We start from the raw sequence: 26,505 nt of genomic DNA on the forward strand, positions 1-26,505 counted from the left end.
AATGGTGGAGCATTTTAGTAATAGGAGGAAAGTGAACTGGCTGCTCCGACGTGATCCATGTTGAAAAGCTCGGCATTTCAGGCGGTGTGAAACGCACCCTGCTGCCATCAGAAGGTGAAACTTTCTGGAATCATCTGTCTGATTTATTAAAGGATGGAATCCATGACAATCTCTACAGCTTTAATCGTTTCAAGTCAAGCGGGAATAAATTAAAACCACATTCCAGGCGGACTAACGATGAGCATGCTCGGCTCGTGGGTGGGAAACCCTGTATGAATTCAGCCTTTACTCTCCTATAGGGAGTGGTGGGCAGAAATGAATTCCCACTACTGCTTGTTGGGCTTGACAGAACCAGGGGGGCTCTTTTTACAGCAATATACCGTAATTACAAGCGCATCAGCTTCGATTCGGTTGAGTGCCCTCAGTGAACCCTACACAGTTTGTGTCTGAAAGCTGTAAATGCCTCATTTTCCATTTGATGCAATAAGAGTGGGATTTCCAACCAATCAAGGCCAAAGAGGGCTGAATGCAAGGCATCACAGATGGGCAAATGCATAACGTCCTTTTCTCCAGGCAGACAGGGAAATGGTAAAGGTGGCTAAAAAACACGCTCTTGTGAATGAAATGAGATGAAAGTTACCGCCAAAGGAAAAGGAGAGAGAAGAGAGATTGTGAGACTGAAAAAAAGCACAGGCAGATTCGTCAAGTATTGCAGAAACGCAAGTTAAGAAAGTGAGTGGAAAACAGCTGCCGGTGAGAAAAGCTGTAGCTGAAGTTTCTTTTTAATATATCTCCCTTTCCAACCCTTCTCATCACACTCCCAAACTGAAGAAAGATGAGAGGAACCACTAGACCTCACAGACTGTTACTATACAAAAAATAATAATAATCACACAGTGCAACATTCAGGAGTGGGCAAAATTCATTTAATTAGCCATTTCCAACACCTCTTTTATACAACCCACAAAGGTAACACTAGTTTCTCCAATTTCTTCTTGGTCCGAATTGTATGACATTGATATTGCATGTGGTGTGTGTGTAAATAAAACAAGATGTGTGTGCAGATACAGTCCATGATGTACTGTTCAATGCGCACACACAAAAAAAAAAAAGCTTCTTCCATCACCGGCTTAAGGGAATATTTACTCTTAACCAGTTACGGGCTTGCCTCGTTTCCTCTCCTTTAGCTTCCCTGGCCTTGGAGAGCCTCTGCCATGAAGAGCTTGCCCAGGTTCTGAGAGGTGAACTCCTTCACCGTCTGGCAGTACGTGTTAATTTGCCCTATGAAATAAAAAAGGAAAAAAGTCAGATTTAGATTTAACTCAGGGGGCGATAAAAGAAAGAATGCATATATGTAGGTATGCAAGAGAGAGAGAGAGAGAGAGAGAGCGAGAGAGAGAGAGAGAGAGAGAGGGGGGGGGGGGGTAAGGTGTAGAAGTAGGAGTTATGACAGGGCTGCCTGGCGAAGCGGTTCGGTCTTAATGTCCTCCATTATGTTTTGAGGGCTGGCTGCAGCACTCCTAAGTGATTGGCTTTCTGCTTGGCAGGGTTTGAGGAGAGCACAGTTCTTGCCAGGCTGGGCCTGAGAGTTCGTCTAAAAGCCCTTAAGAGACTAAAGAATGAAGTGTAGTCCTCTACAGCTCCCACAACCACTCCATCACCCTCAACACCAGCCCTTGTCTCCACAATGCACACAAACAACTCTAACTTGTCCAGCTGATCCTGGACCAGTGTCTCCATATGTTTTTCACTCCTCTCCTCCCTGGCCTGAATGTTTAAACTGACCTCATGCTTATAATACTGCCAAACAAAAAGCCTGCCTTTCTATTAAATGAGCATGTTTTCTTTGTCGGTTTGCAATAACATGACACTGAATAGAAAGCTGTTTAGAGGTCTTGCCATTTCTCTTTGAAAACGGAGAGAATAGTAATACCTTGGGAGTCATGTCATTTTATTCCCTTGTTCTGATACCAGCACTCAAGCCTTTCATGCATTTAAACCACATTTGGGACAAAAGTATTTCAATATGTGCGTTTAACAATATCTCAGAGAAGAAAAATGTCAAATCATTGATTTGGATAAGGCCTACTCTTTATGCTACAGAACATATTTTGGTGAACATGAAGCTGAGTATTACCTAATAACTGTTTTATGTTAACAAAACCTTTGTAGGCATTTTTCTTACTTAACCCATCTAATCCAGCATGATCATGAGTGGAACTGTTTTGAGTTTGAAAAGCTCCAAAACAGTTCTTAATGTGTTTTCTATTGAATTATAGGTGGGTTTGATTTCATCTGATTTTTTTTTCCTTCAAAGTGCAATCGGTCACATGACCTCAGCCACTTCAAGCCTGCATCTAAGATAATGTTTGCATCAAAGTTCTACACAATTAGAGTAAGGAAAAAACATGCTACTATACAACTGGCACATTTGAACATGTAATCCTAATGGGTTGATTTCTGTTGTAATAAGATTGTACTGCCACTTTGACACACTCACAAGGGAGACACACAAGTGAAGGGTCACAGTTATTAGAGGAGAGATAAAATGGATGTTCAAATTTGCTGTTGATCCTAATAGTTCTCAACAGCACAATGACTAGTTGAGGAGCGTACCCACCCCCACAATAACTATAATTCTGTTGAGAGCCAGTTGCTAAGTAACAACTCACTCTGCGCTGCAGTTAAGTGTTATTAAATTTTACATTTCAGCATTTACACAAACATTTTACACATTCGATAACTTCTGACTCTACTAACAGCTGACCTGTAGGCTGTGGGGTCAGATTCTGGAGAAGAATATGAATGCATCATGTTCTAGGACATGACAATCAAATTCCAAACCTTTCATTGCTCAAAAGCATCTGTGGCAGCAGAACAACCACACAAACTGGAATTAGCAGGAAACAAACAGGCAAACAAGATGGGCTGTGAAATGCTTTACGGACTGACTGGAACCAAAACAAAACTCAAGATAATTGAAATATTTAAAAAGTTAACCTGCAACTGAGACTGAAGTTTTATGGCTAGATCCTTAAAGCTAAAGGCTACATACTACTTTCTACTACTTTGTTTAAATCAATATTAGCGCATTTGATAAAATCTCACATTTTGATTTTCCAATCTGTTAAAACTGATCTCAAATGAAGCAGTAATAAATATAGACTAAAATAATGAAAAGGGGCTATCTAGTGAGTAAAACTCGTGTACTCAGTCGTTAATTGAAAAGTAATCATAAACATCAAAGTACTCTTCAAAAGGCTTCAAGGTGTCTCCAAAAATTTAATGGGATGCGCATGTTCCAGCCTAAACTAAGAAAGGCTTATACTGTAGTGACGCTCAGTAACTGAGACTTAATGGATTTTTCATGTCTGCTGCTGTTGGGAAACATCAGCATAAGCTGATCTGGAATTGGTTTGCCTTTCATATTTAAATGAATGCAACTGGAAGGGAATATGAAAATGAATGAATGCAAGAAGAGCATTTATCAAACTTACACATTAGAAAGGAGTCTTTATCATTTGTGTCCTTAAGCCTATGATTGTTGTCAATGCTAGATCAGCCCTCTTAGCCTGAAACACTTGATAAATAAGAGCCATGGTTTTCATTATGGATGGAATGCTAACCATCAATAGCCCTACAGCTCAGCACTTTTGAAGAGAACACCTACATGCAGCTGAAGAGCCAGAGCTCAGGCAGCTCCAGGAAATACTTCACACAAGATGTACACACTGACAACTCCAAATCTAATTACTCACAACTCAATAACCAGCCTCACACAAAGCCCCACAGGCCCGCAGACTCCACTGCAAATGGAACTTACAGTAAACCATGAATCTTAATAACTCAAAGTCCTGCAAACATGTGGCTTCCTCTGGCACCGCCTCCAAAAGACAGTGACAAACATGTAAAAAAGTGAGCGGGAAAGAGTTGGAGGAAAGTACTACACGAGACAAAGGGGGAGAGAGTTTCCACTTCGTTTGGAACGGATTTCATTTTGGGCTTAGATACTCAAGATGCACTGCATGCTAATGCCCCTGTAGTGCCAGCACTGAGAAACAGTGATGGCTGACTTTGATAGAGTGAGAGCATGTGATTGTGTATGCGTGAGCGTGTGTAATTAATCCTCACTGTCACCACCATGTTGACAGGCAGAGAGGAGCTATGAAGACTTTCCTACAGGACTGTAATCAACTCTTGAGATTCACTCTGACCTCACAGGCTATTAGCTCCAGCTGTCTCTCGCACCTACTCATTGCAAACACAGCAGCAGTGAATTTACTGTGTTTCTCCAAGTTGTCAGAGACGTGTATTACCAGGATTAATAACTAGATAAGGCGTACACTTCAAAGCAGTAATTCCTCAAATCACTCAGCAGCTGATTTGGAACACGGTGGTTAAACAATCAGCGAGGAAACGATTCGAAAACTCTCTGTCTATCTCAGGAAAGGTCTCTTCAATGTACGCTATAAATTGCTCCTCGCTGCTCCCCCCCAACCCCTCCTCAGCAGGGGAGAGGGGATCAGTCCAAATCTTTACAAACCCAGATTACTCCGACTAAATAAGGAAATGAATCATTAACACGGTTGAGTTCTCACAGCCTGCTCAACACATTTTGCTCACTTCGCTGAGGGCGCTCTTTGAGCATCTTAAACTGAATCAATGAAACCCTCACAGCACCATAATGACCGTAATACTTAAATCCATCCTTGTATGGTTATATTAAATATGTAGGTGATGCAAACAACAGCAATGGCACTGAAGCTGAAACTGCATGACTGATGTAAGACATTGAAGTTTAGCTAGTTAGCATTTCAAATCAAAATCCATTATTTTTACCCAACACGTTCTGAGCACCAGTTCTTTTTCTTAAAGGAATAGTTGGGGTTATAAATAAATAAAGTTTTGAAAATAAATAAATAAATAAAAATCAGACGTGCATGATTTCCCCCTAGCTCTAACATAAGCAAAGTATGGTGCTGTAATCTAGCTGGGTCAATAACTGATAAGGCTTTAAAAATGATCAATTAAAAATTTCTTATCCAAATAGATCTGGTGTACAATGTATTGACATTTGTGTCATCTCTCTTATAAATGGTAAATTTATTTTAAACAACAATCAATCTTAACCACCCAGAAAATGTCAGGAACACACAATAATAACTAAAAAAAAAAAGGTGTATTTTGAAGTTATGTACAACCACTGAAAATATGTAAAAACCACTATTTGTACTTGGAAACCCACAAAGATCTTTGTCCTTGAAATCTTTTTTAAAACAATAAATAAATAAAATAATAGCAACACATTTTCATGGTTTTCCTTGGGCCAAAACAACACAGTAAACCAGATTTGGTTTCAATTTGTGAAAGGGTTACTGACTTTGATACCGCACCACTTGGCTCTTCTTTATGATGCAATACCAAGCCCACACTTTCTTAAACGCATGTCAGAAGGACAGTTATTTGTCGCCGTGTTGTGCCGCGTGACATGTTGTTACCTGATCTTAAACAGACTTGCTTATATGATTTCTGTCAACTCTAAGACATGCCATTATTTATAAAAATTAATGGTCTTAACATGATGCTGCTGCTAGTTTTGGGAATGCAATATACAATGCTCATTTTTTGTAGTAATTATGTATACTTTTTTTTTTTTTTGCTGAATTAGTCCTTCAAGAGTGAAGGTCTTGTAAGAACCAAGAAAAGTCAAACTAAGTGAATGAAGTCTTAACAGACCAGCGATGAGCAGGGAGTCCATGCGCGGGGGAGCCTGAGGAGGCTTGAAGAGTTTAGTGAGGTCTTCTTCAGGCAGCGGTGGCTCCCCTCGACTCTGCCTCTGAGCATTCTCCTGCTGACGTCTCTGGACGTACTGGAAGAGAGGGACGGCAGCAGACATGGGGAGAGGAAGAGAGAGAGAATGCAAACAGTTAATGTGAACTTGATATCTGTACCTTCTATCATTAACCTACAAGGTGGCCTGAGCTGATTCAATTATCTCCCACAGAGACAGAAACCTTTAAGGTGGACCTTTCAGGCTACAAGGGGTGGAGGACAGATAGGAGGGAGGGAATGGTCTGTCTGAAAGGAGGAGAGGATGACAGGTGGAACAAAAGACTGTAGGAGGTAAGAAAAAGGGAAAAAGGAGAAGGTGAGGTGTCTGAGAAAAAGTAAAGACATGGATTCCACAAAACAGTGTGAACGGACCTAATGACATACGCTGTCCATCTTCTACTGTTGAAGATTAATTTGTCTAATGCACATAATCTGACAGGATACATCTGTGAGGTGCAGTTGTTGCTGGTTGAGTAGATTAAGTCACATTATCTAGTATGGTTCTGCTCAGGCAGTAAATATGCACATAGTCTAGTACACATTCTTAAAAAAATCCCCTTGTGTAACAGTCTTGATCTTTAACACCAGGAGTGATGGTGACACTAATGCACTCACTTCTGCTGACAAAGAAACATAGGGTTGTAATGCTTCTCTAAATCCACAGTTCAGTTAATACCTCAATTTCTCAGTCACAGTGGAATTCATACCTTTTTTTTTATTTTGGGGTGGGGGGGGTTGAATAAGGAAAAACTGGGGGGAAAAAAGTCTGGATTTAACTAAACCACCAACAATTTTTAGAACACCAAGGAAATGAACACTGACAGGCATTTGCATATTTGAAGTGTTGCCTGCAGCCTGAGGAAGTTTTGTGAAACATGACAAATTTCATGCGTTTTGTCTATAACACACTTGCGATCCCTTTACTACACTGGATAAGCAAAGTGCTGACCCGAATGTGCCGAGGACGTCTGCAATCACAGGGTAATCCATCTTGAGCTACTTAAACTAGTCAAACTTTTACCACAAGCGTGATCACTTGATCATGATTGGACCAAGACAGTCAAATGACACAGGGTTAAAAACAAGATGATTTAAAAATAAATGTTGATGGTTTTGGAGGGGGTGTGTGGGTAGTTTAAGGGGTTACTGCAGTTCTAAGACCTCCGAGACATTGGGCATTTCTACTGTGGTCTCTGTTTCAGAAATGTTACACACCTACATGACAAAATGAAAATCTTGACAAAGGCTACTTGTCAAAGTGAAAAAAAATGCTCATTCTCTCTTATGACTGTACATGAAAGTATAAAAATGCTTAGTGATGGTTAGCTGAATTTGTGCAATAAATCTTGATTAATGGGATTTGTTAATAAATCACATTTGTTTAAATTTGGCACCAAGTTTTTTCTACTTAAAAAGTAGAAAAATGTATTATTCAATTTTACAAAAACATTTTTTAATCATGTGAATACACATGAAAGACATCTATAGTTTTTCATTTTCATCACTCACATCCAAAGAGAGCAACAGTAGCTGCATGTTCCTAATGAGTGTGTCATTTCTACAGTTAATGGTTCCAATTTCTCCTTGTTTGTTTACTCTGTTTGCTGATCTTGATTTATCCATAAAATCACCCACATGTATCCATACTAGTCTGCTGAAGGTGCAGGTGCTGCTTGAAAAAACATGTAAAAGCTGTTTTTGATCAAGACTGCTACAATCACAGTTTCTTTCATAACAACATGACAAGCACAAGCAGCTGGGCTTCAGCCTGGATGACTACGGAAGGTTTGAGGGACAAACTAGAAAAATGCATTGTTAAAAGCATAGTAATTAGTAAATTCACATTATAAAACAGAAAGGTCTGGTCCTAAATCATGCTGAATCACAAAAAATACTGCACTGTTAACAGAAAAGGTCTTTGGCTATTATATGTGGCTGCAAGACAGCATATATCCTCCCTGAATATCACAGACTTGACTGACGTACAAGTGACTGAACTGAAATACTTACTATATGATCCACTGTAAAACTACAATATAAAAAGCAAAGAATGCCACTTAAATGTCTTACACAATTCAAATATCCATATTTTAGTTAGATCTGCCTCCCGTTTGCATCACTTTCACACTCTTAACTGTGGGGAGAAAAGATCACTGTAATGCATGGCCTCACGGGGCTTATGGCTTTTATTAACATGGTAATAAACGTTAATTTAACTGTTTTTATATCTAAAGAAACTGACCTAATGTAAAATTTTAAAAAAATTCCTAACAAAATTCGTTAAATGCCTTCCTCCTGGTAGAATGACGAGACATTCCATGTCAAAACCAGTAAAAAGATTAAACAGAATTTACAAGCTCTTATTGTTTATCTTGCATTCTGTATATCACTCACATATCACAGAGATTTGGGAAGACACTTGTACATTTCGTTCAATCAATAGCGGGGCTCAGGACACTGAATCCAGCACAGAGGCCATTCTGACTTCCTCCCAACTCTTTGATAAAGGCCCTGACACACAGCAACTTCATCGATTTCCTTCAAACTCCACTAATTTCACAGAGCCGGTCTGAAAGGTTTCACACTCTGCTGGCTTTCTTTGCGCTAGACCTGAACCATGGATGCCTCTGATGGAGACACTGTTGTAACCTTTACCATGCCGAACATGCTGAAGCCTAGCTTGACAATTAGCATGTGTCAAAACAGCCTAGCAGAGCCGGCGCTAACACAAACTAGCATCTTTCTAGACTAGATGGCTGTGAGTCACCTGCATAGCGTGGGCCAACATCAAAGAGCTGGGGAGAGCAAGGTGCTACTGCTTATCAGCCACAGCAGCACAGAAACATGCACCGCAGCCAGGATTCCCACGCAGCGGACGACTAATTGAATTAACACCGAGATAAGTACGCAGCCATTTGAAATATGGCCACTGATGCACGTCGTGTTCAAAAACAAACATTCCAGCCCAGCTAACCGCACCCCCCCACTACACTCTGGCAGCCGTAAAAGAGCACCTGAGTGATAATTATTGATTTTCAATCAGACCAGCATGGCTGAGCTCCAACAAAGAACAGCATTCGAATGTTCAAGAGAAGATTCATGTTTTTTTTCTGCCAGAACATTCAATTCGCCAGGCAGTGTTAGAGCGAGCACTAGCTGGAGGGCAGTGTGCTGGGCCGACTCAGACAGCAAGAAAAGGCAAGAAGAAAGAAAAGACGGTCAGGTGGAACAGCAGGTGGTTTGGTTAAGCTTTGGGCTCCAACATGGAAGTGAGAAGATAGGAAGACCTTCATTCTGACCCAGTGATTGGGTTTAGAAACTCTGTGACTTCCAATTCTGCACAGGCTGGAGCAAGTACAGCGAAGTGAGAGCGCTCAGGAGGACTGAACTATTGGGGTTACGGGATGAGGGGTCAAAAAAAGGAGAGGAGTAATTCTAAGGGCCACGCACACTCCATTAGTAGTGTTCTCTCATATGGAGTAGAGGTCAGACACAGCGCATCAAATCTAATAAATATTCATTATGTGGTTTATACTGGATAAATGATGTGGGGCTTTTTTTGCCAACTTTAACAGTACGGACCCAAACAAATCAATGAACAAGAAGCACAACAGCTACCTCAGCATTTTTTGGGCTTTTTTCCCTTTCCCAGACACAAAAAAAGCTCTCACAATAAAATGCCTGCAAAAATGACCAAGCTCCAACAGCATTTCTCCCCTTTTTTGTGATGACCCCCATAAACTTAGGACTACATTCATTTTACTTCTCATCTAATAAAATGTTACAATCAAAATATTATAAGATAAACATGAAGAGTGCAAACTGGCATTTAAATTAAAGACAGAACATTAGCAACCTAGTTCAATGAAGGAAACAGTTGTAGAAAAGCTTGTAGCATGAAATGAGGACTTGCATCAATTAACACACCTAAATGGAGGCAAATGAATACTACAAATGAGCTACATGGAAAGCAAGCAAAACAGTCCAAAGGATATTTTTCAGCAACAGTAAATTTCTATAAGCTGCTCCAGTGAGCCACAAGGGAAGCAATACCTGGTGTTTTTGTTGCTGCTGTTTGCTCAGGCTGCGGCTGTAGTTGTTGTATTTGACGATGTCTTGGCTCATCTCATCCACTCGGTCCATCAACATCTGCAGGCATTTCTCAAGATGAGAACTGTGAAAATAAGCAGAGTTGTTTAATTCATATAATAAATAACCCGCAGAAAAAAAGGCTTTACACAATAAATCAGTGATCAGAGCTGCGGCCCATGTTTCATTTAGCCCAACAGAAAGTTACCCTGACCTTGTAGTCGTCAATGCCCTGGACGTCCAATTTCTTGCAGAGTTTAGTTCTAACTTGCATCTAACATGCTGCCCTGTCCACACACCTAACACTAATGCATCCGATCCAGCCAATGAGTGACTTCTAGGTAAATCTCAAAGACCAGGGTTGGTAACCACTGCCCGAACATCACTCCCTCACCCAAAAAGAGCGCAAACTTCTTAATTCTATAAATATAAATTTCTAAATTAAATTTTAAAATTAGACATTTTTGAAGAAATTTAGCAACAAAATATAATGTTATACTGTAAAATGCATTAAACTACTAGATTTTATTTGTTTTTCTGTCAGCAAGTCTCTATCTCGTCTGTCTGCCAGCCATGTTGTGCTGTTAGGACACGGACAAAAGAACAGAAACTCATCTGTGCTCCTCCCCTACCACATTCATACAAGCGTCCAAAATTTAACTCTAACTTCCAAACTTTTATTAAAATTATGAAATCATTTTTACAGGTTAATGCTTTGTATTATTACATTAGGGCACACGAGCAGTGAAAAATCAGATTCTTTGAAAAGGTTTATGCTCAATGTCACAATAAAGAGGCACATATTGTGCAATATTTAGATGCATGTCTCAAACTACTCGTTATGGGAATTCCATATCATCAAAGCATCTCTCAATTACCCAGAAGGCATGAATCTCTCACATAAAGCCTTATAAATAGCTGCTTGACTGCAGGAGTACACTGGTAGGTGGAGTTACATTAAAAAACAAATAAATGATTCATCATATCCAGAACACATCACAACCTGCATATTTAAAGCAATATGCAAATCTCATTCCAAACTGCTTCATCTAATGCTGGACAGCGAACTCAAGGACTGAATAGAGGCAGAAAGGAAATTTCTTCACCAGCGTTTTACTCGTCCCTCCTAAAACCCATGCCTGGCCTTTTTATTTTCAGCACAGCATTAATCTACATTAGCAGCCAATTAGCCACAAAAGCATGTTCCATTAATCTTCCAGGAAAATTCCCAAAGTCTGCTGGGAAGACAGATGAGACACAGCCTGGGGGGAGAGGACAACATTTAAACGATTCATTCACACACATAATATACATGTTTGAAGGTTCCAGTTGAGTGTTATAAGGCCTCTCTACACTGACAACAAGAGTCATCACTGTTCTGACAGCAAAGCAACTAAAGCTGCAAAACAATCTCTCAATTTTACCATTCTGAAAGGAGACACGACCGCTTTGACCCTTCACTTTAGGGTCAATTGCACTGGGTGTCACTGGTGTTCAAAACTGATTCACTGGTGTTCAAAACATGAATTCATTGAAAATGGTACCATTTTATTAACACAAAACAGCTGAACTTTGTGTGATTTATGTGTGACACCTATAAATGCCTTTTATGACAACAGATAGGTTTGTGTAGGTTTATACAGGCTTATTCTAAAAACTGCTGTTTTAAAGAATAAAACCTGTGGTGTGTTATTTCAGCAGTGGTTTCTTGTACTGTCCATGTCATGGACACACACTAGCAAACACGAACAAGGCTGAATGTTCAAAAACACAAAAAGCCTAAAAGCTTACGGCAACAACAAAAAAAACACAACTATTTGTTTCATTAGGCATTCGGGAGTGGAACGCTCAGTTCTGACAACTGATACTAAAAGATGCATGTAATGTGAATGCAGGACAGGAGAGAAGTATACACACACACACACACACACACACACACACACACACACACACACACACACACATACATACATACATATATATATATATATATATATATATATATATACACATATACACATACATATATACATATATATATATATATATACACACACACACACACACACACACACACACACATACATACATACATATATATATATATATATATATATATATATATATATATATATATATATATATATATATATATATATATATATATATATATACACATATACACATACATATATACATATATATATATACACACACACACACACACACACACACACACACACACAATGTGTCGTCGTCCTCCCGTTTAACTACCCTTACTGGGCAAATTACAGAGTTTGCTGGCTCTGCAGGTTTGGCAAAAAGTAAGCAAGAGTCTCTGCTTGTGTGTGTGTGTGTTTGTCTGTGTGTGGCCCTGGAAGGAGTTTTTAATGCTTTAGAAGAGGCTTTTTGTCGTGGCGCGCCAGGTCTGATGAATGAGGGCAGGGATCCCAATATGACCTCCATCTTTTACCATGCACCTCATTATTCAGCCTCCAATGAGCTTGCAGAACTTCGCTCTCCCACACTATCTGGATTACACACATACACACAATCCCATAGAACACTAAAATATTTTATATAATAATAATAATAATAATAATAATAATAATAATAATGAGTTTACACCACATATTCGGGTGCACATACATATGCTCAAATCAAACGACCACTCAAAAGCATCATATTACTATTTTATGCAGCTCTCCCACAGAGTTTTAAAAAAAAAAAGTAAACTAAGGCAAAACCTCCACATTTCTGCTGGATTTGTGTTCAAGTCACAGCTGTGCTTTCAGTCCTTAAGAATGCAAGTGGCAGATTTTTCACCACACTCTTAGGACTAATGGGGTCAGACAGTGCTCTTTGGAGCAACCCTAGTTCTGGAGGCCCAAGGCCCTGCACATTTTGGTGTTTTCTCTGCTCCCTCTGCTTCCAATACACCTGAACCAACTAATTAACTCATTAAAAACCCTTGCGTTGTAGGAGCATGTTAAAATGGGGAAAATCACTATAATGTGCAAAGCAGTAGGCAACACTGCTTTAGAAGAACCATTTTCAGTTTGCTGAAGAGCCTTTCAAAGCATGATTCTTCAACTATTTTTGTAAATTAGATGTGCTTTCTAAAAGTTTGAAGAACTGAAGATTCCATGAAAATTCAGTATTTTAAAACACATCTTAGAACTGTATGTCTAAGCCAAGAACCATTTACGAACTTTAAAGTCCCAAGGAACAGTGTAAAATAAAAATGTAAAAAATCTGTTACTAAAACTGAGTTAGATCAAACATCCAGCAAAACAACCAAGAAATAATAATAATAAACCACAGCTTTGTAGTTGCAAATCAGACCTATCTGAGAACTACATAGGTGTGGTCTTGATAGTCTGATTAGCACACATGACTAACAAGCCACTGTTCAACACTCCCAGCCTGCTACTCTATGAAATCAGAAACACAACAGCGCCTGCAGGGAGAAATGAATGAAAGGTCTCTACATATAAAGGTGGTGGTGTAGACCCTGCTGTGCTCATGGCTCACCAAAAACATAACCCAGCTTTTATGTGGCGATCTCTTAAAATGGCCCATATCCTTTATTTTTCTTGTGTTTTATTTTTCTCCCTGAGGTGCACATATAATGTTAGTTTGGGTTTATGTACAAAAAAAGTAGTCATAATTCATTTGTACATGACCATTTTCCAACCTCTCTCTATGCTATGCTGTTTTTGTTACTGTGCCTTTAAGACTAATGTGTCAATGTTCTGTTCTGACTAGCTGCCCCCGGCTGATGTATGTAAAATGTATAGCAGATGCATGTAAAAGTGCTGACTTTTGGGACTTCACAGGAACAATAACTTCAAAACATGCTGTTTTTGCAGCTTAGATTGTGTATATGGACTGGATGGTGAAAATCCGTATTCATACTGTACATCAAACGTATATAAAAAAAAAAAAAAAAAAAAAACGCAGTAGGCTCTTTAAAGAAGGGAAGGTTCACTTTGTCCAGTTAAAATATTACACAATACTACAGCTTCTAAACTGCACTTTTAAATACTGGTATATAGTATCAAACTCAACTCCATCTTCTCAAACTACCATCTCAAACCAGTGTTTGTTTATTCTAGCATCTTACTAACCTGCGATATTACCCCACTTATCTGACTGTCATCTCATCTGATTCTTTCTCGCTGGATGTGCACACAGGGAATGCTGATGTGGCTGGTTGAATGGACAAACGGACAGCCGAGTGGACAAACGAACAAAAGAACAAACACATGGACAGACAGTTGGATGGGCGGCTTGATAGCTTGCTATTTTAGTTTTTTCTCTGAGAGGACATAGAACACACTTCTGTTAAAGCTGCGTGGTCAGTACAAACCACATCAGTCTCCTGATTGGTGAAGGTACTGCTTACATAAGCACTACTCAAGATTAGCACTGATTTACTGAGATTTACACTGAAAGGTGAGTTTTGGCAAAATACACATCATTTAATGGGCACTGGAACATCACTCATAGAACATACTTTGTACAACTTTGAAAGAAAACAATGATTTCAATTCCCTGAGGATTAGGGTAGGATGGAAAAGAGCAAGATCGTCCAAAAAACGCAGTTTCTTTACAAACGTCCAAAATTAAAAGTTGGGCATTACCCCATTGCCATTACCGTAAGTGAAGCCTTTCGATGACGCAGGAGCATGGTGTCCCAATAAAATCTGCAGTACCGGAAAAAGGTGACTCATTTAGACACAGTGTTCTATTTTGGTGCTCAACGGGTGGAAGGTTTAGGTCATCTTGGAGCAGGATGACAGCCTTAACTCTGCCATTCGGATCAAACACACACGGCAACCACACACACAAACGGCACACAGTCTAGCACAAAAATCCCGCAGCAGAATCTGACTTAACCCATGACACACATGACAGTAGAATGGGGAGGCACAGACAAGCGCATGGACAAGATAAAGAGGGGCGCTAGATGTTGGGGGCAGCAATTATTTCATGGTGACAGATTTCAGCACGCTGAATGAGGCAGAGAGCAACTGGCACCTGGTTGTTCTCTCCCCCAAAGTCTCTTCGTAATGGGAAAAATACATGGTTCACATTTCAACACACATATGGGGAGAAAGAAACGGAACAGCATGTCAAGAGTTACAGGAAAACCTGCACTTTACGACAACAACAGTGTTGTATAAGCAGCTTGATTAATTTAAGTAAGCACAAGCATCTGCACCACATGCTCAACAAACAGAAGCTGCGCCTTCTGACTGAACTCATCACTGGGTGCCTTTGGTAAAGGCTCACTCAAAGACTCTGCTTTGAATTCGATCCTCTGATCTAGTGCAGCGTGTCCCATCTTATCTGCAACGGGCCAATGCTGCTGCAAGTTTTCATTCCAAAAAAGCAGGAACGCACATGATCATGAACTGTTTGAGGACTGAGACTAAGTGATTAACCTGTTTTAGCAGGCCCCATAATGCCTACTCCGCCAGCAGAACAGACACAGACTTGAATATTTTATTTGATGTAATAAAGTAAAACATTGTTTTCATGTAACTCTCATCAAATTGACAAGGGCACTGCTGGCTCTCTGTGTGTGAAAATTTGTGACAGAGTTGGGCTGCTAGTGAGTAATGAGGGGTGAAAGGGAAAGGTTAAGGGTCACAAACATGTATAAATATTGACTTGCTTGTTACTATTACTGAAGGTAAAACAGTAGTGCACATTTCAAACAGAGAACCTCCCAAAACAGGTGGAATTCTAGGCTACTGCAGGCAACAGTTGAGCAAGGAAAACCGAGCGAGCTCCTGTTTGTTTGAAATGTCAACCTACAGCAACACCTTTGTGGATAAGATTTATCATCCCTGATCTAGTGGGATACAAGTAATTAGTTTTCAAAATAGGTTTGAGCACATGATGAACCGTAGAGCATATTGGGACACGACCAGCTGTTATGCCATTTCGCTATAAGGCTACATTCACAATACCAGGCTTAACTGGCCCAAATCAAATTTTTTGCCCTAATATGTCTTCGATCTGATGTTATGAGGGCTGTGTGGACACACAAATCTAATCTTTTCAAATCCAATCTGAGCCACTTTCATATGTAATCTTAGACTATATATACACTGTATATCCGATTTGTGGCCACATGACCTTAATGGGAACACTCAGATCAGAATGTGTGTTTTTTTTTCCTTTCCGCTGCACCTGCGCCATCATTGAGCATTACCGAGGCAGCATCTCCGAACAGAAGTTAAAGCCTGTAAACGGTGGAAAAGCAACACATCCCACCCTTTTCGCCTTTGACTCGCTGTAATAATGAACAGGTGAGAGCTGTTCAGTTAATTAACTTCACAGCAAAGGCTCATTCTGCTCATTAACGTGTTTGCTGTCAGATGTGGGTCTTTTCAGATGCCAATTCGTTCACATTAATGACAGATTTGAGTCATTTATCTAAATGAGTGTGAACCATCAAGTTACAGAGATCAGATCTGAGCAAAAAAAAAAAAAAAAAAATCAGATTTGAGCAAAGAGGCTTGAAATGTGAAAAAGTGAGTTTCTTTAAACCCATTTCCATCTCTGTAATTTAGTCACTTTCAGTTCCACCCACCAGCCAGTTCCCTCCCAATGTCACCACACTGGAAAGGTGAGGGCCAGCACATGCTTCCTCAGACACGTGGAGCGCAACTGCATCTTTTTCAGTAGACCCCCACGCAACGTCATTGGACAGCTCCACACACTTGGACTGCCAATTTTGTTACAAGAGCTAAAAGATGCCTTCCCAGAGAGCAAGGCCAATTATGCTCTCGTTGACTCCTGGCCATGGATGGCTGCATCATCATCATCAGAGAACTTGCCATCAATAAGGCCAACAGTTAAATGGTTGCGCAGGTAAACAGAGCCACATGAATATATTGCAAACAATAATAAAAAACAAAAATTTTAAATTGTGCAATTCTGAGTTACCATTTCATAGGTTAACTGACATTACATCTGAAATAGGAACATCACAGGGAATGGAAAAAAACATGAATGCAATGAGATTTCATTCCAAATAACTTTGGACCACTTCTATTGGTTCATCCATCATGAAATGCTCATACAATGTAAAAGATCTTGAAAAAAGTATTTTTAATCTTACAGTGGATTATTAAATCTATGCATTCGTATTATTTTGTTTTAATTGGGATATTCAGAAACAGCCCATATTCTATGATTAAAATATCTATCATTATTTTTAGGAAGGGATCATGCCCAACAAAGATCTAACCTGTACGCCACCAAACACAAAATAGAAAAAGATGGCTGTGATTCACATTGGCCAAGCTGATCTGATGAGGTAAGAGTTTCTGCACCATTCTTTGGCAGATCCTACTTCTCTATGACATGAACACAGCACGCTGGATTACAGTCTGTGTCGCAAATGCTACACTAATGCACCCTGGCTATGAAGGGCTTACATACATTCATGTGAATGCAAACGCACATAAGAAGGAAGAAGATTGAAGGTGCCCAGAACATGTATAGCAGGGATGAAGGGACTGGAAGGGTGGGGAGGGGGGCAAGGATAGATGGATACAGAAGGAGAGTGGTGGGCCCCTCCAGAGATACGAGCTCATTTAAAATTGAGGCTACATTTGAACACTACATTCTTTTTTTTCCCCAGCCAAGCCAGGCTTACAGATTCTCCCAGCACCACTCACTCCACCACCACCCCCCCACTTCACCACAATGTAAAACTCATAATTCTTTTTTCATTCAATGCTGGAAAAAAAAATAGGAATTCAATTTAGCCCCCAGATGAAGAGAGCTGATTCGATGTGAACCCTCTGGGAAAAGGGGAGGGGAAAGAAAAAGGGAGGGGGGAAAAAAGAGCGAGAAGAAGGGTGGAGAGGGGGCAAGGGGGAGGGAAAATGGGGAGAAAAAAAAAAAAAAAAAAACAGTGAGGGGGAAAGACAGGGAGGTATTGTACTGGTTGAGCTGCAGTGGTCCAGTGTTTGCTTTGGTTTCTAGGGTAACAGCAGACTGCGAAGAGATAACTTAAACAGATGTGGGGAGAGGGGAGAGACAGAGGGAAGAGAACGTCGGAGCAAAGCCACTGATAAATCTGCCATGTCTGTGCACTTTTTTAGTATTCCAGTCATTAGAGAAGGAGACAGCATGGCCAAAGATAGACAGGCAGAGAGGAAGAAAAAGCATGAGAGAGAAAGATGGAGGGGGCTCATTCAGTGACTGCATAGATACTGTGCGGTTATGTCCCTTTTATAGTCTGAGTACTGTATATCATCACTAATTCTCATCCTGTGATTGACATGGAGCAAATAAACCATGCTTGTGACAGGGGTGTCAAAACTTTTTCAAAGCAGGCCAGATACCAGGGCTGAAAGAATATTTATCATTTGTGAATATTAAGTAGTCACAATATGAAAAAAACAAACATGTAGAGCAATTAAGTGAACCAAGCAGGTAGACGAGGTGTTTTAAGTTAGGGGTGCTGAAATTTTAAGCAGCTTGCATGACATCGAACAGTGACATCATGCAAAAGGACTTCTTTTTTTTTTTTTTTTTTAGCAGTTTACATTAAATAAAATGTGTCAATAAGCTATGTGGCGAGAGATGTCAGAGAGATGTCTCACCTCACTCTCCTTCTGCACAAATGTTATGCAAATGAGCTAAGCATCAACCAATCAGATGTTATGTAACATGGTAACAGATTAGCACACACAGACATGCTGGATTTCAATACAAAAGCACACTGAGCATATGACATAGCAGTTGATACAAAAAATTATGTATTTAAAGTGTTGGACATTATAACCTTTTCTTAAATAACCAAAAGAAATAAACATTAGGTAGCTTTGGGGCTCAGAACGGCCCTATAACACTAAATACTCTTTCCCTATTTGTATCTCAACCTGCTGGTGTTTCAGCAGCGGCAACTCCACTCTAAACCAAGCACATGGGCCTCTACAGTGCTCAAATGATTTTATATGAGTTTCAAATTTCAGATTCATTATTTTTAGCCGTGGCAGTTAAATAATCTTAAAGTCAGACAGCCCTACAAGGCTGCTTTAGTTGGTTGTTCATTCAGAGAAAGCACTCAGATAACACTTCATTAAAGGTGAACAGCAGATTAAAGAGCACAAATAGGCATGTTTAAACATTTAAAACATGCTAAAGATTTACTCTGATAAGATGTAACTTCCATCATCTCCTTTAGTTTTTCGGCCTTCTTCTTCCCTGAATATTGACATTTACTACAATACAGTCTTTTGAAATATGAGGCACATGCATTTGCTGTCGCTCTAGATAATTAGAAAAATATTCAAATTTCCATCTTGCCAAAATTGCTAGGTCTCAATGTATAGTTTGTGCTTTTCACTGTAGTCTGGACTAAATATTATTTAGTAAATTAAGCTGTATTTGGAAGAAGAAAGGCTCAAACTTTAGCAAACTTTATTAGTGATACTGATTTTACTGTACTACTGCTACCATCAGATGAACAGAAAAACTTCAGCGGATTATAAAACATGCATATAAAGAGATTAAAACAGAAGCTTAAAAAAAAAATTGTCTACAGGCCAGCCATTAGACACCCCCGTCTGGAAAACACTGACACATGGAATGGGTATTTTTAGCAAAATTGTGCTTACAGTTAAAAGTAATTGAAGCAATTTCATACAAGTTTAACAAACTAAGCAGTAAATTTAAATACTGATAAAATCAACTTCTCTCCAAATGTTATCAGTTTTCATATTTAAGAAATATATACAGTTCACACATCACATTTCACCAAAGGAAAATGAGTGCGCAGCTCACATTTTTGTCAGTGTACCAGAAATGTACCAAAGCTAGACCAAAGTGAAGGCATTAAAAAAAAGCCCTGAACTGTTCAACTAATGGCTTTTAAATAAAACACCAAATCAGAAAGAAACGCTCATCCCTAGTAGCAATGCCTATCATGTTACAAAAAAAAATCCCAAATTGGAAAAATTATTAAAAAACAAGTCATTAGAGGCCTTAAGTGTACTGATGTTTCACTGTAACGCAGTGGGTATGCTACTAAACACAAGTGATTTTTGTAATTAACACAGCTTAAAAGCTTTCAAAGCTGGCATAGACCAAAGTTTTCATTAATTTACGATCAATTACACAGCCCTTGATGAATATTATCCAATTTGACAGTTACAATCAAAATGACCATGGGGGTTGGGGTTGTGTGCGCACGCAGTGCATACATGTTTAGTTATGCGTGCGTCCTCATGCCTTTCCTGAGAGAAGGGCAAGTAATTGACAATGTATTCTTTTAAGTGCTTAACAGTGCTGCCAAAGCTGTGCCTTTCATCCAGGAAAACATTTGACAGGTCTGAATTAAGAGAGACAAATTAAAAAGATAAAATTCCCTTTCTAGTCTGCCGGGAGAGACCTTCAAACTCACTTGGACCTTTGACAATGAAAAAAAAAGGAAATATCAAAAATTAATTTTTTCTGTCCCAAAAAGCATCACCTCAACCATGGCTGCGTAGAACGTAATTATTAAAATGCTAATTAGAATCTCAAAACCTCCCATGAATGCATTCCTAAATTGAAAAAAGGAGGGAAAAAAATACATACGAGCTGATGTCTGTGAATAAATGATAGCATCTGATTTATTGATTTCTCTGCTGGTCCGCTGGAACTCCTCCATTCAAAAAAGAAGCCGAACAAGAAAATCAAGGAACGCACTGATCTATAAAAACAGATTCCTTCATAATTAAGCTGGACATTCTTCTAATGGTTTCTCACTTTAAAAAGCATTCAGTTGATTTGGTTTTCACTGTGGCTACTATGTTGCACCAGCAAAATTGTGAAAGCTACCTTACTTCATGGCGTACTCACATGCTGGAACAGACTGTTGCTTTGTTTAAGTCACAAAGTGATGTGTAAAATTTATATGACTAAATTAACAACAAATTTAAAGTTTTAAGTTTAATGTGCAAGGCTCAAGCCTCAACATTATGGTCATTTATTAAGATGAGAAAATAATGAGCTGTGTCTTCATGGCTAAGATTAACTGCAATCCAAATGAATAAACCATGTCAAATCCACATGCTCTCTTTGTCTCCTAGCTGGTCCTCAAACTCATTTTGAGTTTTGGAAATGTCGTTTGCTGTAGTGGCAGCACTGTGTTACTAAACAGACTTGAGCCAGTGCCATTTAAAAATGATATCCTTGACTTCTGTTGGTCGCAGCCCTTTCAGTGCATTGGAAGAAATCACAATGGATCACAAATGTGTTGTGAGGTCTGAAGGATAATTTTGAGGCCGTCAGAAATGTAGCTAAAGTCCCCCATTATAGTAAACCTCCAAACAGTGGAAAGTGGCTACAGAGAGGTCACATTAAGTGGAAGAATTTGTAATTTATAAGTGAATAAAATATAATAAAGCCCTCAACTTGTAAGACAAACAAAAACGTACAAATTTAGTTCTCTTATTGGCCCAAATATAGTTGACTAAGATGTGGGTGGTGTCTGAAATCTGCTTCTTTACTTTTGTACTGGACCTACATGGATAATGTAGTAAAAAAAAAAGTAAGGGGAGTTACCTAAAATCTTTCTGGGCGATCTAGACTTTATTATATTAGCCTAGTAGCTCCACTCTAAAACTGACACCAAGCATACTGACTATGGCTGAGCTAAGCGGAAAACTCAGAAAATTGATTTTTCAGACAATCACCAAGATAAACCACACCCATTTTGAACAACACAAAATATGCAGTATACAAATGGCAGAAAAGCAGATGTAGATAAAGGACTTGCTATACTTTATGCACTGCCAGCATATGACTGTTACTGTAGCCACTTGTTTATGTAGTCTTCTAAATAATGCCTTATTTCATCACCATTAAAAACCATTTCAACTACCTGAAAAGTCCAGTGTTTAAACGCAGACAGACTCTAGGAAACTACCTCCTGATAGCATGGTCAGCAGGTTACCGCAAATGTGAGATCTCTCAGCACAATCGCACTTGCAAACCAAATTTAGTAATATTTAGCTCACTTCAACAGCTCTTTGCTGTAGTACTGTGTATATCCACAGACCGCCGACAATACTGAGACGATGCTTATAAACTGTGGCCAGCAGTGTCGGTTACTGTTGACAACAGGACACAATTGTAATGCCATAGAGGTGCAGACAGAGACCTTCAGACTGATCACATACAAAAGGATTACACAGCAGCAACTGGAGATTATCTTTGTTTTCTGACTGTGCAGCACGATTAAAAAAAAAAAAAAAAAAAAAAAAAAAAAAAAAAACACTAAGCACTGCTGAGCTAAGAGATGACCACTTTAATTAACTATTTATTTAACAAATTTTCCTAAAGTTATGATTTAACGAGACAACACCAACAATCTGCAACCACAAGACTAGTTTGCTCCTTCACATGACACTATAAACAGGCTACAGGCTGCAGAAACTTATCTAGATCAGTGGTTCTGAAAATCGTTCTCAGGCACCCCCAAAACAGTCCAGATATGTTCTCCAACACAATGTGCAACAAATAGGGATAGAGCGAAAAGCTGGACCATAGGGGGGGTCCCAGCGGACCTGTCTGAGAACAATGAATCAAGACACCTAGCCAGCTAACTGTAACTTTAACCTTTCCCTGTATTATCACTGGCTTTTGCATCTTTATGACAGTGCTCATTAAAGCATCTATTCTAACCCAAAGCACAAAACAACGGTTTCAAATGTGCACTATATTAGAACAATTTGTTTGCTGGGAAACTAACCATGAAAGGAACTGTATGTGGCTATGGCTATGTTTTTTTTTTCACAAATATGAGTGGGCTAATGTGTTCTTAACAGCACTACTGAAAACGACTGAAGCTAAATCTTTTCCCTAAAGCCTCTGTGGTGTAATTTGGAGAAATTGTGACTTTTCATCAAAGCGGTATGATTGTTAATCATATTTTGCTCTGGCCATGTATTGTGTGAAGCACTAGCATTCTGTGTTTGTGACTAACCCGCTGGAGAGATTGAGCAGCTCATGCTTGTCTGCTACAGTAGACTTGTCCTCCAGCTCCCACAACAGCACGTTGATGAGATGAGAGTTCCTGATGACAATGGGCACCTCTTCAAACATGTTCTCATACCCCACACTGGCCTTCTTCAGCCTGCGGGAACACCCAAAACACAAACAATGACCTTGCCGAACAAGCAAACCACTCAAAATGGGCCTCTACAAAGAAAATGCTTGAATCAAAACACTTAATGTCAGTTCACATATAACTCGCATCTTGCCCCCCCCCCCCCCCCCCAAAGGCAACGGGATGCTTTCTATTATCTGTTCTGGCTGAGCGGATGTGTGCGCTCATTATTTGGGCAATAAATTTTTTTTTCTGTGATGTTGTTTTGGTAGACAGTACAACCTACTTAAAACAAGAGGAACATTGAACATTGAAGTTATTGCTGCAACATGAAGCAAAAACCTTTTTCAGGTCAACCACAGCAATTTATAAAGGCCTCTGCAGAAGATAATAAAAGTCTTGCTTTTACAATGTTCAACAAAAACAAAAATGTGATCACTGTATTATTCAATTCTGCAATTCTCTGAGTGAATGTTAGTTAAGGACGGACAACAACGTTGAGAAATACACTTTCATACTAAACAGGGTGAGCATTTGAAACTTTTTAAAATTGCATAATTAAGAGGTTAGGATGTAAACAAAGTTATTCAGATTGGTTTGATGTGAAACTCTCCATTCTAGAGAAAGTCAGAGCGGTGGTGATAGGAACCAGATGCCTAAGCATTTAATGCCTCTAAAAGCTGCATCACTTAATGCGGTCATATAAAATGATACGAGTATACTGCCTGATGCCTTTGTTTGAGACTAGTTTTGAGATCAGATTTTGGCCCAAAACTCAACACCATTTTAAACTCATCAAAAACTCAAATGATACATGTTGGTTCACTGGTGGGTTAATACAGTGGTTCCCTTCACCATTATTATAAAGAAATCAAAGTTTCTATACAATAAACCCCTTCATATCAAACCACTCTGAGTGACTTTGTTTACATCTGTACAGTTGAATTATGCAGAATTTTTTTAAACAACTGCTGAATTCCTTTTTAGCTCATGTCTATGCTTCTCTTCATATATGGCAATCAGATGATTCTCTCAATATGGAGAGCAGAGAGATACAGGAGGTCCTCACTTACATCAAATGCTATGATGCTTTCACGTCTGTGCCAGCACTAATCTGTCCATTAGTAGGAGCGGTCAAGGTTAAATTCAACACTTTCCTGGCACAAAATTGGCTGGTGACAGCTGCTTGGGAAAAAAGCTTCAAAGCCCAAAATGGTTTTGACCAGAATTTGTGGCACAAATTCAGAGAATGCAGGCAAGACCTCAAAGAAGAGAGACTAGTGGGGTGCTCAGGAGCTGATGTGAGCAGTGTTCGCTGTATATGCATATGTATACGAACAACTCTGTGTGTCCTGTCTATACCATTGCAGAAGAATGTGACCTACCCTTCTGTTGAGAAGTCCTTTTCTTTGCAAATCTCCATGAGTTTGGGGGTCAGCCTGTAGGCCTTGAGGGACAGGGAGCCCTGGGCAGTCTTAATGGGATCTACGGAAAGTAAAAAGTAAAAAAAGGAATTTGAAAAATCATGTCTTACCTTATTCATAGGTGTTACTCACTTTTGCATACTACGTTTTGTTGCCTAGAAGCACTATATATGCACTATAGATGGCACCAATCTAACACCAGGTACCAGTAACGGGACAATACTGAAGATACTAGATCAGTGATCGGAAAGTAAAAATGAATGAATGCATTCCAATCCTGTTACAGATCTAGCCTCAAGTAGCATACACTCACACTGTGAGATATGTCATCCATGTATTTTTGTGACACAGGAGAGTATCTGAGTAGCCTACTTTTAGATAAGCATCTAAGTGTTTCTATTAAAATCTCGTTTAAATATTTGTTAACATTTAAAGAATACCAAAATGTTACTTGTATGCTTGTATGCTGATGAACATTCAGGGTGTCATTAAAGTATATAAAGTATATCACCACATCTCTGAATTATTTTCCACAACAAACTATCCTGACTTTAGGATCCAGATGTCAGAAGTGTTTAATGCCCTAAGCTTCCTCACTGAAAGTTATTACATGAAATATTCAAAAGCATATTATGAATATGCTGCATGAAGCCCGGGAAACTGTTTTACAATATTTGAGAGAAGACTGGCCTAAACATTTTTAAAACCCATGCATGGTGGAGATGTACATGCAGGGTAGCGTCAGGCAAAGCAGTCCCTCGACAAAACTTAGTTTTTCAGATTTAAATACAAAGTAGCAATGAATTCATTACAATTAAGTAAAATGGCTATATCTGCATTGTGGACACCTCACCCTGACTCCCCACTGCAAAGAAACCAGACTTAAATGTCTGAATTATGCAGTAATAAAAAAAAAAAAAAAAAAAAAAAAAAAGTATGTGGATATCCATTTAAACTGGACCGATAACGCACAAGGTTAGCTCGATTTTATTTCTGATTTGCTCCTTCTGACAAATTTTCACAATTTGAAGTGATTTCCGAAGTCGAGAGCTTGATCCAGCAGTGGGAGAAGGGAAATGAATTTATCCAATGCCTTTCAATCAAGCTCCAGAGGTTTTGGAAACTCCAATATTCACAAACATGTTGGCTTGACACAAAATATTCATGACTACTGCAGTAGGAAACGGTGAGCATTGTAATGCAATTAGTGCTTCAGGCATGAGAGAAATGAGAGGGGGAGAAAAAAAGGGCAAAGAGAACATTATGCACCCTGCGCGTGCAGGGGAGCACAAAGATAGAGTTTCACAGAGCTGAACACACACAAGATCCTTTATAATGTTTATAGTGTATGGAACCAGACATCAAGGCACTCTTCACCATTTCCAGTCAGCTGCCAATTTGTAATAAAGTATTTTTCCAGCTTTCGTTGTGATGTCTGCGTTTCTCAATCACATTTATCCACGGTTTACGTTTTTGCTATGCTTTGTGAGAGGGCATAAAAACTCAAATGAGTGCGCTCAACTTTAGCTTTGTTTGTCATGTTATAACTGAGATTTGGGGTTTTAAGTGCTTTTTTAGTAGCTGAAAATCCTGACATGGTATTTCCCTTTTGCCTCACACAAAATTCAAAATCCTGTCAACAACTGAAAAAGCACTATTTTCTATTTTTTTTTTTTTATTATTTTAAAAGTCATGTAATGTGTGTCCAGCTTTGAACAGTACTGTTGAGACACAAGACCCAGGGAAAAGTCAAATCATCACTCAGAGTGTTGCTGCACAAAGCACCTAAATGTACAACAAAAACAATAAAGCCTGGCTATGTCCCTAAACTGCGTCAGGGACGGCACTGTATGAAATTTCATTTCTGCGTTATGAGGCCTTCAAAAGGTGCTGACTGATGCTAATGTTTGTAGGGTAGAGATTTATAAGCCAGTCATAGTGGATTAATTCTACCGTCAGCAAGCAGACAACCTGTGTCAGAACAGCTTTATTAGTGTTCTGTTGAGGCTTGCTAAAAGCTGCCAGTCACCTGTA

The 26,505-nt window shown here is 39.2% G+C and overlaps 1 protein-coding gene across 1 annotated transcript in view; it reads right to left on the reverse strand.

The window, feature by feature from the left end:
* Positions 1 to 904: 904 nt before the first annotated feature.
* Positions 905 to 26,505, reverse strand: part of eif3hb (eukaryotic translation initiation factor 3, subunit H, b) — a 79,096-nt gene continuing 53,495 nt past the window's right edge. The window contains exons 4-8 of the mRNA XM_017696665.2: positions 24,433 to 24,532; positions 22,925 to 23,074; positions 9,886 to 10,006; positions 5,737 to 5,869; positions 905 to 1,281 (exon numbers count right to left, since the gene is read on the reverse strand). Of these exons, the coding sequence (XP_017552154.1) occupies positions 1,184 to 1,281; positions 5,737 to 5,869; positions 9,886 to 10,006; positions 22,925 to 23,074; positions 24,433 to 24,532 (602 nt within the window). The 3' untranslated portion in view covers positions 905 to 1,183. The remainder of the gene's footprint in view (positions 1,282 to 5,736; positions 5,870 to 9,885; positions 10,007 to 22,924; positions 23,075 to 24,432; positions 24,533 to 26,505) is intronic.

Source organism: Pygocentrus nattereri, chromosome 27 (genome assembly GCF_015220715.1).
Source record: "Pygocentrus nattereri isolate fPygNat1 chromosome 27, fPygNat1.pri, whole genome shotgun sequence".
NCBI classification, from domain to species: domain Eukaryota; kingdom Metazoa; phylum Chordata; class Actinopteri; order Characiformes; family Serrasalmidae; genus Pygocentrus; species Pygocentrus nattereri.